Source organism: Eubalaena glacialis, chromosome 6 (genome assembly GCF_028564815.1).
Source record: "Eubalaena glacialis isolate mEubGla1 chromosome 6, mEubGla1.1.hap2.+ XY, whole genome shotgun sequence".
In the NCBI taxonomy this organism is placed as follows: domain Eukaryota; kingdom Metazoa; phylum Chordata; class Mammalia; order Artiodactyla; family Balaenidae; genus Eubalaena; species Eubalaena glacialis.
In genome coordinates this window covers 105665791-105682911 of record NC_083721.1, presented here as the reverse complement: position 1 = coordinate 105682911, position 17121 = coordinate 105665791, and the positions used below count along the sequence as shown (strand labels likewise).

General features: G+C 42.0%; 1 protein-coding gene across 1 annotated transcript in view; it reads left to right on the top strand.

Annotated features, from left to right (window-relative positions):
• Positions 1-566: 566 nt before the first annotated feature.
• The window catches only part of PPM1L (protein phosphatase, Mg2+/Mn2+ dependent 1L), a 310451-nt gene continuing 293896 nt past the window's right edge, over positions 567-17121 (top strand). The window contains exon 1 of the mRNA XM_061193485.1: positions 567-1728. Coding sequence (XP_061049468.1) covers positions 1330-1728 — 399 coding nt within the window. The 5' untranslated portion in view covers positions 567-1329. The remainder of the gene's footprint in view (positions 1729-17121) is intronic.

The window sequence follows — 17121 nt, the reverse complement described above, 5'->3', positions numbered from 1 at the left end:
TCACATCCCGCTGTTCTCGGGAGGTCTTTTCGCGTCGCGAGGTTTTTAGGCCCGACGCTCGCTCTCAGCCTCTGGGGAGATTTCCGGCAGGCCTCTGTCCCAGAAAACCAAGGGTCCGAGCTCGCTGCCTCGCTTTGCGAGCCAGGAGAAGTGCGTCCCTTCTCGCTTGCCTTATGCCGGGCGAGGCGGGGACCGCACTACCGTGCCGCCAGCCGGAGGGGGGGACGCTCACGTGCGGCCCTCTGTTTTCCAGCCGGTAGCAGTGGATCCCGCGAAACCACCGTTCAGCCTACCAGGGTCAGTATTATATTGTCCTGAGAGTTCGCACAAGAGGCAGACAAGACCATCCACTCGAGCTCGGCTGCAGACGCGCCCCTTCCCTCCCCCCCTCGGTTCGTCCAGACTGCCCGCAGTTGCAAGCGCGCCAGCCGCCGCCGATTTGCCTCGGCCTTTGACAGCTCGGCCCGAGCACCTCCGGGCCTCGAGTCCCGGCTCAAGGGGCGGGGCGAGGCGGGGCGAGCGAGCGCTGGGCGGGGCGAGCGCGAGCGGCGGCGCGAGGAGGGAGCGCCCGAGCCCAGCAGAGCCGAGCGGAGCGGAGCAGGGAGGTGCTGCGGAGAGGCAGGCAGAGCCCGGCCGGCCGCCTGCGGCTCCGCGCCGATCGTGCTGCGTCCCCGGGCTCCGCGTACCCCCGCCTCTGCCCAGGCTCCCGCAAAACTTTTATTCTCTGGGGCCCTCTGGGTGTCTGAAGGACTCGGAGAGCTCGGCCCGCTCTGCGCTCCCCTGCGGCGGCGACCAAGGGGACGTGCATCCCTCACCCGCTGGGCTCTAGCGCCTCGTTCCTCTTCACCTGCCGATCGCTCCCCGGAGCAGCGAGGGGGCACCCGCGGAGGGGCCGCGCGGGCGCCAGAGCCCCGGAACTCTCCCGCCCACCGCGGCAGACCCGCCCGGCGCAACTTGAACTTGATTTCTCTCGTCCAGCCCCGGCACCCGCGACTGCTGCTGCCACCGCCGGCGTCTCGGCAGCCGCCGCCTCACAAAGGGGCGTAGGGAGGGGAGGCGGCGCGGGCGGTGGGCTCAGACGTCGGTGTGCTGGGCGCGGGCCTCCGGGCCGCCGAGGCCGGGAGACAAAAGGGAAACTGCCTCTGTTCACCGTGCGGGCTCGGAGCTGCCTGCTCGTCCGTCTCCCGCCCGGCTCTGTGAGCCTCCTCCCCCTAACCCTCGGCTGCTGCTCCGCCTCCCTCCCCGCGGGCTGTCCCCGCAGTGCTCCGGGACCCGGCGAGCTTTCGGGGCGCGCGTCGCTGCTGGCGGTTGGGGCTCTAGCGATAATAAATGATAGAGGATACAATGACTTTGCTGTCTCTACTGGGTCGCATCATGCGCTACTTCTTGCTGAGACCTGAGACGCTCTTCCTGCTGTGCATCAGCTTGGCGCTGTGGAGTTACTTCTTCCACACGGACGAGGTGAAGACCATCGTCAAGTCCAGCCGGGACGCCGTCAAGATGGTGAAGGGCAAGGTGGCCGAGATCATGCAGAACGACCGACTGGGAGGGCTCGACGTGCTGGAGGCCGAGTTTTCCAAGACTTGGGAGTTCAAGAGCCACAATGTGGCTGTGTATTCCATCCAGGGCCGGAGAGACCACATGGAGGACCGCTTTGAAGTTCTTACGGACCTAGCCAATAAGACGCATCCGTCCATCTTCGGGATCTTCGACGGGCACGGGGGCGAGGTAGGAGTTCTCTGGGGCTTTGTTTGAGTGTGTGTGTGTTTGTGTATGTGTAAACAACAGGACGTGGTGTGCGTGTCGGGTAGCACCTGAGTGCGAGGGGCGTGGTGATGACCTGGTGTCGGGCTGGACAAAGCCACTAGTTCCAAACGTGGCCAAGTTGCCAGAAACACCGCGGGATCCAGACCTCTTGTACTGAGGGTCCAGTGTGGGGGAGGAAGGCTCACCCATAACCTATTTCGTGCCTCATAATTTATGAGGTTTCCCAAGGCCAGAGCCCAGCAAATGACTGTGTTAGTTTTGCTGGGAGAGTTAATGGTTTCTACAGTGAACTTTGGCCCAGGGCCTCAGCGCAAATAAGGAAGAAATCTTTGATTCTCGTTAGGAAAAAGATAAAATCTGCAGAGCCAAATCAGTGAGGACTTAGTGAGGATGAAGGAAGCTCTGACTCTTTTCCAGCTCTTTCGCCCTGAGGAGGAACCCGAGGGGCAGCGCTGCGCTTCTTCCCAGTTCCATTAACTTTGCAAGTGCAATCCGACCACTTGACAGCAGCGCTTCGCTGGCCGCCTGCTTTTAGCTGGATCGAGGCGCGGCACCGAGATGCCTCTGGCCTTTGCAGAGGTGGCAGTCCCCGCAGAGGTAGCGGTGCCCAGATCTCGCCCCTGCGCCCTGGCCGGCGTGGGACGCAGACGTCTCCCTGCTTTTAAATTCCTTTATTTGGGGTTCATGTGGGAGCAAGAGATGAGGTTAGAGGCCGGTTCAAGTCCCTCTCCCGCATTTCTGCGCCACCCTGATTGCTTGTCGGGGCTCAGATTTCCTGGAGGTCGGGGCGAGAGTTGGCTTTGGTCCTTGGGCATCGGCCCAGGCGAAGTGAGTGGCAAATGTGGCTCCAGCGCCGTGCTCCAAAGAGTAGCAGGCCAGCCATCCCATCTCTCTAAACTTGGCAGTTTGGAAAAGAGTTTCATTGCTGCATACTTTTTTTTTTTTTTTTAAAGCATACTTTCTTACTCCCCACATTCCCTCTTCACCACCCCTTCTTCATTATTTCCTCCTCCCCCCAACCCCTCCTCCCATCCAACTTTCCCCCCTCAATTCTCTTGGTGCTTCTGGTCTCTGGGTGGGCTGTAGGGGATATCATTCTCTTTCAAGCTTGTTCTTTGGCCTTTGTTTTGGGTGACCATTGAGAACGCTCTCAACTGGGTATCTTAACTGCATTCTCTCTTTGATACAAGGTCACTTCACCCACCACTCTGCTAATCTTTCCCACATACTGTATGTACCTACCTGGTAGAACCAACTTTGCCAGGAATGACAAACTTGATTAGAAAATTTATTTGGTAGAGCTGAAATCAGTTTTTGCTATCTTCCATCCACCCTAGCCCTTTCTATATTCTGTGTTTCAAAACGAAGGTTTCTCACTGATTGTAAATTTGTAGCCTCTTGTGTAGTATGGGGTTCTTTCCTTTCCCCTTGGGTAGGTGAAAGATGTGAAGTTAATTGAGGGAAGATACACTGTGTATTTGGGTAAAAAAACATATCTGAAAGATAAGGTTGCCAATATAATGGCTGATTTGTTTCCTGGTCTGAGTCAGAATGTCTATATTTTCATTTTATGTGCCTCGACTGTTGTAAATCATTTAATAAAGCTTATATTTATTAAAAACTTAACATTAAAATTGTTGGCAGATGATGATCTGATTCTTGTGTTAGAAAGTACAGTTTTATTCTTAACTTAAAGGTCTGGATGTAGTATTAATGTTGTGAAACTCTGGGTTGTGCTCGTCTGGGTGTGCTGTATTGGCCTGTTTTGAGCCTGCACATGTAAGTGAATGGGTATTTTTAAATTTTCTTCTAAGCTTATATTCTAAAAAGTGAATATTGAAGACTCCAACAGATTCCAGGTTGAAAAATTTCCAGTATTATCTTCTGGCAAATGTACCATTCAGAAAAGGGACATGCAAAATGCTTTTATTTAACTAGAAACATTTTACATGTATAGGGCTTTTCATTAAAGTTTTAAATAATAAAGGAGATCATCACTGTTAGCTAAACTATGAAATGAGTTTCATTGTGCCTTATATTAAAAAGCTTGCTGTTTGCAAAATAATTAATATTATCAGTACCCTGAAAAACAGAACAATTGTTCTGTCTATAATATCCTACAGTGCATAGCCAGTTCATTCATTTTGGTTTTGTTTTAGGGCAAAATAAGGAGTTATAAAAAAGAGCTATTAAATTGCTATTGGGAATGTGATGACAAATAATCTTAGGTATTTCTCTCTTCCTTTTTCTTTCATTCAAAGAAAATCCGACCATCTAATTCTTGTCTTCTGTGTTGTTTAGCTTCTTTAATATTCACCAGAGGAGGGTGCCACTGTTTGATTTTGGTGTAGATGATAGTTATCACCTTTCAGAAAAGAAGAAGCCTTTTCTGAACTCTCTACATACACATATATGTTGTCCGTAGTGTGTTATGGAAGATGATGAGGAATTTAATTTTATTGCTAATAATTCAAACGAATAAGATAGGCTATTAAAAATCAGGACCCATGTACAATGGTAGTGCTTTTAGATACAGAAGGAACCTAAGCCACCTTGTATATCTATTTCATTCTGTTTTTTAGATGAGATGTTTATTGATGGCAGAAGTTGTGACCTTCCTTAGACTGCATGGCTTATTCAAGGCCTTCAGTTTGATAAGCTTTATATTAAACCAGTGGACAAATTAGTTTGCATATTTACCTAGGTAAATAGATAGCACACCAGGGATACAGAGGTGAATGAGACATGATTCCCATTCTCAGAAAGTTTCAGTGTGTTGAGAGAGATAGACCTGTATACCAGAAATTACAGTCATTGTGTGCTTAGGGTGTTATTGGAATACTGAAGAGGGTCATTTAAATCAAATTGGAAGGTGCGAGGCCCTGGGAAAGACACCTTGAAGGCATCATTTACTGCAAGGTTAAAAGTGTAGGCTTTGAATCTGTGCTCTGCCTTAAACTAGCTGTGACCTTGGGCAAGTTGCTTAAGCAGCTTTATCTGGGAGTTTTTAATCTGAAAAATACGCATAATAATGCATGTGAGGTTCACCGTCATCAGTTGTATTAATACCCTATCTAGAAAAATACTTGATGGAGAGAAGGATGTGGAAGAAGAAAGCTTAGAGACCAAAAAGTCTGCAGTGTTGGGGCAACAGTATCCAAGGGAAGGAAAGAGACTCTACACATGAAAGCCACAACTTTGATCACTAGAAAGGTGTATGTTGGATATAGATAATTCATTAGGTATCCACCGAACTCTCTATCACTGTTTGTTCTAACTTCCGGTGAACTGATTATTAATTTAGGATTCCAGGTATCCTAGCATTGGGGAAGTAGCATCCTGGCTTCCGGTGCAAATTTTCTGATTAGTGAAAAGGAATATTCTTTATGATTAATTAATAAATTGGTATTCTGACTTGTACTTCAGCCTCTTCTGAGTTGTTAACATGAGTTAGTTCTCTTGAGTCTGTTCAACTGTGTATTTTTGACAAAGCTGTGTCTCCAGACTTGTTATGCTGAGGACCAGACTCTGGATGGCTGTGACTTCCAAATGGATGATATCTTAATGAGCCATGTTTTTTTTAGAGGTGCTATGGGCCAGCTTCCTTACTTGATTCCCTTGGGCCCTTGGTAACATTCTAACCACCATACTATGGGTGGATGGTTGAAAGTGTGTGTGTGTGTGTGTGTATGTGTGTGTGTGTGTCTAAAGCTATGGCAGTGACTCTTTTGCTGTATAATGAAAATTAAAATAACAAAAAGGAAAAAATAGCTTAGATTGTATCAACTAATGTGGAAAGGTTATTTTTAAAATTACAAAATACTGTTTATCTAAGAAAATTGTTTTTGGTGCTTATCTATAATTTTTATCCACAGGCAAAATGTGTTTTTTGTTTTAAACTTTTTATATTAGCTAGAAGAAATATCACTGACCGTTTGAGGCACCTTTGTCAATGTTCATGGCTGAAACTTATATAGAAGAATGATTGTTATGTGTTCCATATGCTTATGGACATTACTGTATTAAAGGTCATATATCATTGTATCATAAAATTGACACACAACTTGGCCAGTGGTTCAAGCTTAGAGTTCCACACTTCACATCAGAGAGAAGCTATACTTCCGGTGCTTGTCAGGGGCTATAGTCTTGAGGCTTAGCACTTCTCAGAAGCTCAGAAGAAAAACTGCTTATGGAGGGTTACCTGAAGGATATATACAGTCTGATTCTTTAGATGAGTGGTTCTTAACTTTTCTTGAGTCATGCTTCTCTTTGAGGATGTTATGAAACTACCAACATATCCCCCAGAGAAATGGACATTAGCATCAAGTTTTGTTTATAATTTCAAAGAGAATTAGATGCCTGAAGCCTCTGGATTTTAGGTTAGTCTAGATAGAATAAAATCTGTCTCTGATAAATCTAGACCTGCAGGGAGCTGTGTACCCGGACCCCACCTTGCCCTGATTGCCTTCCTCTTCCTTCCTCTCTGTCATTTTGCATTTATTGACTTGTGTGCTGGCATTTGTTTGTGAGGATTGTTATGAGGGACGGTCTCCCAAAGCTCTCTGACAAATCAACTTTAGGGACGTCACTGAGGACTTTATTTGTTACAGTATATAATATCCTCTTTATGAGGACCAAGGAAGAGAGAGTTCTCTAAGAGCTTTTTGTTTTTATCTTAAGGATGCTGAATCATGTAACTGATTGGATCATCCTGTGTTTGTTGGCTGCCAGAAGTGTTAGAGCCAAACCTCTGACCTACCTCTAGCAAGTGTGCAGAATTTTATTAATTTGGTACATGAACCTCACTCCCAGGACAGCTTATATTTCCTACATTTAGTTTTCCTTTGTCCCATTTTTCTCTTTCTCCTCTTAGATATGTCATTTTATCTTGTGGTATATGTATTTATGTAAGTTTCATTGGCTCCTCTCTGAAATAAGATATACTAGTTCCAAATAAATAAATTATGAGTGGCATAATGAATGATCTGCCTTCCAGACGTTACAACTGACGTTAATAAATGTTGGGCTGCCACATTACTGATGTACAAGAAGCCTGTAGATTTAGTGTGGACAAATGCCTTATGGTTTAAGAGAAAATTCAGGTTATTTTGGTTTAAAATGGCACATTAACATTTCTGCCTCAAAAGGGGGAGGCACTTTCCCTTTTTTTAAAAAATAAATTTATTTATTTTATTTTTATTTATTTTTGGCTGCGTTGGGTCTTTGTTGCTGTGCGCGGGCTTTCTCTGGTTGAGATGAGCGGGGGCTACTCTTCACTGCAGTGCGCGGGCTTCTCATTGCGGCGGCTTCTCTTGTTTCGGAGTACGGGCTCTAGGCGCGGGCTTCAGTAGTTGTGGTGCACAGGCTTAGTTGCTCCGCGGCATGTGGGATCTTCCCGGACCAGGGCTCGAACTCGTGTCCCCTGCAGTGGCAGATGGATTCTTAACCACTGCGCCACCAGGGAAACCCGGCACTTTCCCTTTAATAACCCATCCCTGTCCTGTGCTTAGCAGCTGTTTGTAGGTGAATGTAGGAACCTGACTGCTGACCATGGTGCATCTTCTGAACAGATTGTTTAGAAATTCAGTTTAATTAAACCAACATTTTCTGTATAGTCTGTGGCATAACAGAGTTATGCTCTCTGTGATGCCCAAAGATGAATCAGTATATTCTCTGTCTTCAGGGAGCATTCCATCTACTTGAAGAGATGAGTTTTTAAACAATAGCAGAACTACAAGATGCAGTTGGACCACCTACAAGAGAGTGGTGGCCTGACTGAGGGAGCTTGGGAAGTCTTGGATAATTTTGATGAGGAACTGACATTTGACTATATCCTAGCATTTCAGTAGACAGAGATTGGGTGGAGGGAGGATGAAAAGATGACATCACAGGTGGAAGAAAAAGTGTGAAAATGGATCAGAGGAAGTAAAATGCAGTCACAGCTGGAAGAAAGGCAGGTAGCTCTATTTGTTTAGAGCAGGCTTTCCCCATATGCTGTAATCTAGAAGCCCACTCATTTTTCTTCCATATTTAAGTACCTTCTGTTTTATGATATACTTCATATTGTTTTTTATTGATTTATTTTTATAAATTTATTTATTCACTTTTGGCTGCATTGGGTCTTCGTTGCTGCATGCAGGCTTTCTCTAGTTGCGGCGAGCGGGGGCTACTCTTCGTTGCGGTGCGCGGGCTTCTCATTGTGGTGGCTTCTCGTTGCAGAGCACGGGCTCTAGGTGCATGGGCTTCAGTAGTTGTGGCACGTGGGCTCAGCAGCTGTGGCTTGCGGGCTCTAGAGCGCAGGCTCAGCGGTTGTGGTGCACCGGTTTAGTTGCTCCGTGACATGTGGGATCTTCCCGGACCAGGGCTCGAACCTGTGTCCCCTGCATTGGCAGGCAGACTATCAACCACTGTGCCACCAGGGAAGTCCCATATTGTTTTTTAGATATCTATTTTTTTAAAGTTAAGTATATTTGTTTAAAAAAGAAACTTCCTATCAGCAGTGTGAGTAGAAAGTCCATAAAATGAAATTCTTGGCCTCCAACTTGCTAATAATCTATCTCCATCTTGATGGAGTAGAGCGATTCTAAAAAAGTTCTTCTCCTAGTGTCTGGTTGCCTCTAGAGTCCTTCTGTCCCCCTCCCCTGGCTCTTTATGAGCAGAAAGGTGGCTTTTAAAATTTAATTGTTGACCAATTACATTGAAGTGAGGCAGGTTGCTTGTTCCCTTCGCAGGTGGAAGGTACCTCTGGTGATGCCACTCTTTGAGGAACCCTGGTTTGGAACAGCTTTCCACTGTGTGGACTCATGTGACAGATGAGATTTCATGTGTAACACACCTCCATGGGGAACCCAGAATGATAGGCAGTTCACACTGTTCTAGCAGAAATTCCACCCCCATGTAACGCAGGTACATGAGAAGACATTATAGGCATAAACCTGAATCCTTTCTAGCTTAGTTTAAAAAGTAAATAATTCATAAGTTTTGGTACTTGAGCCATTATTGGTTACAAACTGTGACTACTTACAGTGACAGGATACACAGTGACATGTGTGCTGGGACCCACAGTTGAGGAGGCTTAGCCTGGAGTTTACGGTGTACCCAGGTGAGGAGTTGGAGATGCTGCTGGAACGTTTGTCAGCACTGACACTGAAAGCCACACTGAGGAGCCTGGGCCATGTGCTGTAGATATTGGAGAACCATTGGATATTTTTGAGCAAGGGAATGGCTTTTAAATCCGTGCTTTAGTAATTCTGTTCCTCTAATCTATATAGAGGATTGATGTGAATGAACAAGATAGAAAGGGTGTGGTGTGTGTAGGGTGTCAATTGGGGAAGCCTGGGCTAGAGCAGTGAAGAGGAAACCCAGGGGTGTGAGCCATTGCTGAAAAGGGGGAAGGGATGAATTGGAGACCCTCTGAAGTAGTAAGACTGCTGTGGGGGTCCCCAGTGTGACAGCATCAACATGATAGAGGGCGGTTGATAGAAGAGCAAATTTGGGCAGTAGTGAGAATAGTGTGAGTTTGGCTGTAAACTTGTTTCTCTTTTTCCCCTGTATATTTAGATGTTTTTTGGGATTCATAAAATGTTTGTTGACTGTCTAGCTCCCCAATTTGTAAAACATTATTTCTGTCATACCTTATCTAAATGGATACATTTTAAAACAATGAAAATATACATTGTATGTAATATTTGATTTATTCAAATGGAAAGGCATTTATTACTATTTTACTTTGTTACCAGGAATAATTTAGGCTTTGTTACGAGGTATGGTTTTCCCAAGACTAAAAAACAGCACTATATCTTCATATCTCTTAAATGATTTCATTTCCTTGACACTGCTTTTAAAATAAAAAATCTGTATATCATTCAGTCTCAGATGAAAATGTTCCCTGGGCTCTGTTTAATTTAAATGTAAGCACATAATTCGTCAGGGGCTCAGATTTTTAAAAAGTGATATTTTAATTTTGAACGTTAATACTTGAAGCATTTGTTTTATTCTTAATTTCTACTTTAATCTTAAACTACTTCAGTAATATAGTTTTGTGGTTTAAATTTTATTACCATTTTAATAATCCTATTTAATAAATATGAAAGTAAATCTGCAGCAAATTAAACATATTTAAAAATAAATTAATTTTAAAATTATAAGAGTAATAATGACTACATGACAGATAGTATAGAAAAGAAAAAAAAATCACTCCAAATTTCATTATCCTCTCACATCCACTGTTACCATTTTGGTGTATTACTTGCTCGTCTTTTTTTATATGCATTTAAAATATAATTTTACATTGTTATACATATAGCTTTAAATCTTGGCTTTTTTTCACTTTGTAAAATCCTGTAAACCCTTAGTTATTTTGCTCCATAATTCTTTATTATATTTCTAACGTATTTTTTAGTGATGGAGTGATATTTTACTGAATGGATATTTGATAAATTACTCAATTGCTTCCTTATTGGTATACATTTAGGTTCCTCTAACTTTTCACCATTATAAATAACATTGTAATAAGTGTTTTTGTGCTTTTACTGTAGTTTGGATTATTTCTCCAGGGTGGATTTCCAGAAGTGGGATTTCTGGATCAGAAGAGAAGTAAAGAAACCACTATTATTGGTAGTAATGACATTAATAATGGTTGACAATTATTGATTATGTATAATATGCCAGGTAGTGTTTAAAGTACTTATATTATCTAATTTTAATTATCATAACAATTTTTGAGGTAGGTACTGTGTTATCCACATTTTACATATGTAGAAATGAAGGCACTGAGAGGTTAAGTAATTTGCCCAAGGACTGTCCACAGTTCATAGATGGTGAAACTAGGATTTGAAACTGGGATTCAAAGTTAGAGCTATTTACCTCCAAAGCCTGTGCTATCAGTTTCTGGTTGGAGTTCTACAAATCTCATAATTTGGGCAATAAAGTGCAGATAGCATTGTTAGGTGGACCCTGCTTGGTCTTCTTGTGTTAGTCAGTAGGACTTGGTGTTTCTTCTTTGACAGTTGTGTCCCCGTGTCCCTGTGACATGTTGCTCTTGAAAACTCTACACTGGAACCTTGGTAGGTAGATCTTATAATTACCTGAGAAAGTCCTGAAGTTAAAAAAATTAGAGGTCAGAAGTCAGAGCAAGTGGTGACTCACACTTAAACAGCTGTTCTCAGCCACTCCCCTTCTTTGCTGGCAGAATCTCTAACCCACTACAGAGAATCCCTGACGTTTTTGCCTCTTGACTCATGAAAGGCTTGCATAGACGTTATGGTGGCATTAACATAGCCATTCTAATAAACAATAACGATTTATATTTTATTTTAAAGTACCAAGGGCTTGACTGTAGAATAAGTATGTAGGGGTGTGTGTATATTTGCGTAATTTCTCTTTATACTGAAGCGCTGTTCCCCCCCCCCCCTTTTTTTTTTGAGGGCCAAAATAATTTCCTAATACATAAATGACTGTAAATTTAAAAGAGCAAAATATTACTGTTTCATTTGTTTATTTATTTATCTATTTATTTATTTATTATTTTTGGCTGTGTCGGGTCTTAGTTGTGGCACACAGGATCTTTCGTTGTGGTGCGCGGGCTTCTCCCTAGTTGTGGTGTGGGTTTTCTCTCTCTAGTTGAGGCACGCAGGCTCAGTAGTTGTGGCCTATGGCTTAGTTGCCCTGCGGCATGTGGGATCTTAGTTCCCGACCAGGGATCGAACCCCAGTCCCCTGCACTGGAAAGTGGATTCTTTACCATTGGACCACCAGGGAAGTCCCTTTTCATTTGTTTATAATACTGAGTTGGTATGTTTAGTTTGAGTGGATGCTACGTCTTGTGTTTCCATTCCAGAAGACTACTTAATACTTTGTTCTCTTAGTCAAGCCCAGTCTTTAGTGATGGCTAGTTATAATCTGTTTTTAATATAAATCTGCAAGTTAGGCATCTCTGGGTCTGTAATCACTTGGAAAGGGTGCCTTTTTATAATTTCTACAAAAGTGTAAGTCACCATAGCAATAGGCTGTATTTCTTTTCTTTTTTTTTTTTTTTTAATTTTATTTATTTTTGGCTGCGTTGGGTCTTCCTTGCTGCGCGCGGGCTTTCTCTAGTTGCGGTGAGCGGGGGCTACTCTTCATTGTGGTGCGTGGGTTTTTCATTGCGGTGGCTTCTCTTGTTGCGGAGCACGGGCTCTAGGCGCGCAGGCTTCAGTAGTGTGGATCGCAGTTTCTAGAGCGCAGGCTCAGTAGCTGTGGCACACGGGCTTAGTCACTCCGCGGCATGTGGGATCTTCCTGGACCAGGGCTTGAACCCATGTCCCCTGCATTGGCAGGCGGATTCTTAACCACTGCACCACCAGGGAAGCCCAGGCTGTATTTCTGAGACTCACATTCTTTACTATACCATCCATCATTGTTGCCCTCCTTGTTCTGCTCCTGTGTGAGCAGCTGACAGATAATCTGTGTGTCTTAGTTGCTAAGCCGAAGACCAGTTATCCACTGCACATTATGCAGCAAACCTTATGACTTCTCTAGAGAAGTGAATACTTATTTGCATTTGCTTTTCAACATTGTTGGTCATTATAAATGTGAATGGGGGTTTAATGCCCTGTAGTAATAAATCTTAAATATTTGAAATGGTATTTTTAACAGGACAGTGTATATTCAGCACTACTCTTGGGCAGTAAAGTTTTAAACCTAAAAACATTACAAAATTTTTATTCTCTTAGTTATAGAATTGCCATAGGTCAGAAACTGTTTTATTCTGATAAGTATATACCATTTCCTTTTTAATCTAGTAAGTGCTTTCATTTCTCTTTTTAATTAAATAAATTAACTCTTAGTTAAATTAGTCACTGGACATTTTCTGGCCAATAAGCCTCTTAACTGACACTGTCAGGATTTTATAGAAATTGAGGCATAGATTTCGATCATACTGTTCACCTTTTTGATCCTTAGTATAATGAGATGAATTTGCTATAAGAAGTGAGTTGCACAGGTATGTGATAAATATAACTGTTCCAGAATTTGGGATTAAGAAGGTTTTACTTCTCTTTTATTTTAACACTTAGATGTTTTTCTGAATTTCTGTTTAGAAAGAAGATAAATTTTCTCTTTAGATAGGCCTGGCAGGGATCTTGAATTGTCATATAATCCAAATATAGTGCCTAAGGCTTCACAGCTACATGAATAATCTATTTTTAAAGACTTTCATCAAGGAGATTCCACATTGGTCCTGGAGAATTTTTTTCTCTATAATCCTCTCAGGAAAATCGTCTTTATATGTGAACTACATCCCTTTGGTTTAAGCCTATTTCTTTTAGTCTGGCCTCAACAGAGATAATTTAGGATTAAGTTGTTACCATTTGTAAATCAGTAAGATTATGGTAATCAAAAATCTCCTCCCCCCATATTAAATAGGTACATCAAATTTACGGGAGAAGTACTCATCTCAGAAAAAGGAGATACAAGATAATTTCAACCGAAGACAGAGTGATGTTTCCAGATAATCAATAATGCCTCCTTTTTGTAAAGAGCTAGTTTGGCAATAAAGAAAATGTCCTCTTCCAGTTTTACAGATTGACTGGTTTTGTCTTTTATGTCCATTGTCAGAGACTTAAACGCTTCAGCTGCAGTAAATTTGAGCTGCACATCTAGGTGGTGCATTATTTGAAAGTTTTTGGTTGCAAGTGACAGAATACTCAAGGGGAAGCAGCTTAAACTCTAGGGACATTTATTATCTCACATAACAAATGGCCTGGAAGTATGTGTTTCCAAGGTCGGTTAATTCAGCAGCTCAGTGACTTTAAGTCTTTATATAACTACATCCAGAGACATGAAAAAGAAACTGTACCTGTCCTGCGTTCTTAAAGCCTGAGGAAAACCTTCCTAGAAACTACCCCTCACATCTCCTAGGCCAGAATTGTGTCCGTGTCTAAACCAATGGCTTGGTCATGGGAATACCATCACCATGATGATGAACTCTGACCCAACATAATTCACCCCATGTCTGGGGAGGAGCCCAGCTGCCTCTGGAGGTCATGACAGCCTAGAAAGGTGAACGAAACTAGAGTTTTGTTATCTAGAAGAAAGGAACGTGGGAATGGTTGTTGGTTGGACCCCACAGGTGGGAAGGGGGTTCAGAGAAGGTAGCCTGGAACATTTCTTGTCTACACATTTGCAACCTCGTTGAAGAATGTTGCTATAAAGTATATAACACTGACATGGTGGGGGGGGGGAAATTTAGAAGACTTTAGAAAAGGGTAAACCATCTTATTTTCGAATTGGCTTAGGGATGACTTTGCCTGGAAGCTGAGATATAAATTTGGTATTTTAGGGTTCCAGGAAGTCTTGAAAATCTATGAGGAGGTAGTTTTCTAAATAATTCAAGTTTTCTCTCTGTTCTCTGCAAAGACACAGCAAGGAGGGACCTGGGTGTTTGGAGAGTAACAGGTGTTTTTTTTTTTTTCTCTAATATATGACTGTGTGTTCAGTATAGTTAATGCTATTGATAAATGTGGAAGTATCACAGCAGGTCTTCTGTTGGCTATCCATTTCTATTTTACCATGTTTCTGTTTCAGAAAATGAATTTGGTCAAATTCAGTAGGATTTTTGTCCCTTAATTATTAAATGTCATTAAGTTTTATTATTTTGTTTAAAAATATTTGAATCTACTCCAGGCCAAGGAGAGGAGATTCCTGGGAGGTTCAAAATTTTGTACGCATTTTGGAGCGGGGCATTCTGGCACTGGTCTAGGCTACAGGGAGAAGGAAGGCATTAAAGTCTTCAGATTTTTCTGTAGGACAAATGAATGCACTTGGAATAAATTCTGTGTGTGCCTCTAGAGTACTCATTCCTACTGCTCCTGCTATAAATTGATTACAAGGACATCTTTTTGTTGTTTTCCTGACTGATTATTGCTAGTCAGTAGAAGCACTTACTGACTAAACTTCCCATTTAATTTTAGTAGCTTTTCTGGTGATTCATTCACTGCATTTTTTCCCCCCATAAAGATATGCAGTCATATTGTCTACAAATAATGTACTTGTGTCTCCTACTTTCTAAATAGTTATACTTTTTGTTTTTGTTTCCTGCCTCAATGGACTAGTTAGAACAGAACAATGTTCTGTAATACTCATGATAGTGGGTGTTATCATGTTTTTGTATTTGAGATTATTTAAAAAGTTTGAGATGAGGGGAATGTGAAATGGCTTCAGTTTATGGACAATAGGGCTAAAGTTTCTTTACTGATATAAAGAAAGATGAAAACCAATGGTAAAGTAAGAGCCAAAGAAGAAAGGATATTCCAGGGATAGTAATATAGAGAATGAACAATCACAAGAAAGGACTAGAACTGAGTGTAGATATGATGCTGAAAACCAGAGTGCATTGATTACATGAAGCAAAGAACACTGTCTTTTCTTCTTTGGGGAAAAATGGTCATCACTAGGTGCATCTCATGAAAATGTCCTAGGAAGCATTAGTAGTCTAAACAATAGGCATAGTATGTGACGTACAGGATACTGATTCGGCAGGTTGTGGAAGACCTAGCAAGATGAGATGCACGTAGGAATCCCTCCTTCTGGTTCCAGAGGAGTGGAAGGTCTGGAGCCATCTTCCCCTGGCACCTCTGCCAGTTTTGGTGAAGGTTATCCTTTTTTATCCCCCTGGGACTTCAAGAAGATTCTTGCCCTAATTTCTACTACATGTCTTGTAAGAAAACGGCAGCTGATTGTAGAAGAGTTTCATACTGAGGGGGTTAGGTCCTAAGTTGGTGTAAAAAGACAAGATCATGTATAACCAAAATCTCCCTGGAATGTTCCCTCAAATTGACTGTAAAGAACAGTGTATGTGATGTTGTACCTCTTATTCTGTAGAGCAATATGTAGTTATAAATGTGTAATATCCCAAGTAACATATAGTATAGAATAAAATGCAGTATGTGCAGGTAAAATATAGTTTTAAGGTGTTTTAAATGATATAAAAGAGTATCTTGAATTGGTGTAAATTTGTAAATAGTACCATTTCACTGTACCTTCTGTAAGATAATAGAATAAGAAATTGAAGAATATTTTGAGATTTTCAGGTGCCGACAGGAACTTACTTCTTTTAGAGAGAGCATGTTATATGTTTCTGTGTGATCACTTGGAGAAAATTCAGTTTCTTAAAGTTTTAAAAGTACAAAGCAGAATAAACATGTGGCTTTTTGGAGTTAGGGGTAAGATTAATTTACCCTGATTATTTTGAAAGTTAATTTTAGAGAGATAATTATAATGCCATATTGAATACTTTATTTTTAATCTAAGTGCCAGCCATATCTTTGACGCTAGATGGGAATACAGAGATGGGCACTCAGCCTGGTAATTTGTATTCATAAATACATAGAAGTAGTTTATACTTGCTATTTCTTTCTTGCCTATGGCTTGAGACCCTGGGGGATTTTATTCTCCAGCGATTTCAGAAGAGAGACCAATCAGGAATTCTGACCTTTCCCACTTTCCTGGTGTCTCTCCTGAGTGTCTGATATGGTACCTCAGGCCTAAACTCTTTTGATAAATGTCTGGTCCTGGGTTTGTCTAAGAGTGAGACTTTTTGAGCAGCAAGGAATTCTTGGAAAGGAAGCTTGTATTTTAAGTATCTATGAGATCCAAGTGGCTGCTGATGAAGAAATCACGCGAGTAAAGAACTGGGATCCTGACAGTGGCCAGAGAAGCTCTTTACATTTTCCTATTAGAGCCATAGACCCTGCTCTGGTCCACAGAGCCACATAGCGATGGAAATTTTTTATCCCCAAAGGATTATGTAATGCAAGCAGTTTTAGACATGAAAGAGTACAGGCAGGCATGTATTTTGGAAATATCGCATAAGAGGGAATTCTTTGATAGGAAGGACAGCTAGTTTTTTTTTTTTCTCTCTCAAAAATAGGATAACAGTGGGAGTGCCCAAGTGATGTTTCCACTTTACCAGAGAGAAGCCCTCATCTCCAGCCTTCATGGTGACTGTCTGTTAATGGAGATTAGGATATCCACTTTTTTCATTTAAAAAAATTTAACATTGGTACAATATTATCTGATACACAGTACTTATTCCAATTTTGCTGATTGTCCCACTGTCCTTTTTAAAAACAGCTTTAGATATGATTGACATACAGTAAACAGCACATATTTAATATATACAATTCGATGAGTTTTATATATACCCGTGAAACCATCACCACCATCAAGATAATGAACATATCCATCACCCTCAAAAGTTTCTTCATGCCCCTTTGTAATACCTTTCTTTCAATGTCCTCCAATCCCTCCATCACTGGGCAACCATTAATATGCTTTCTGTCACTATAGAGGTAGTTTGCATTTTGTAAATGGAATT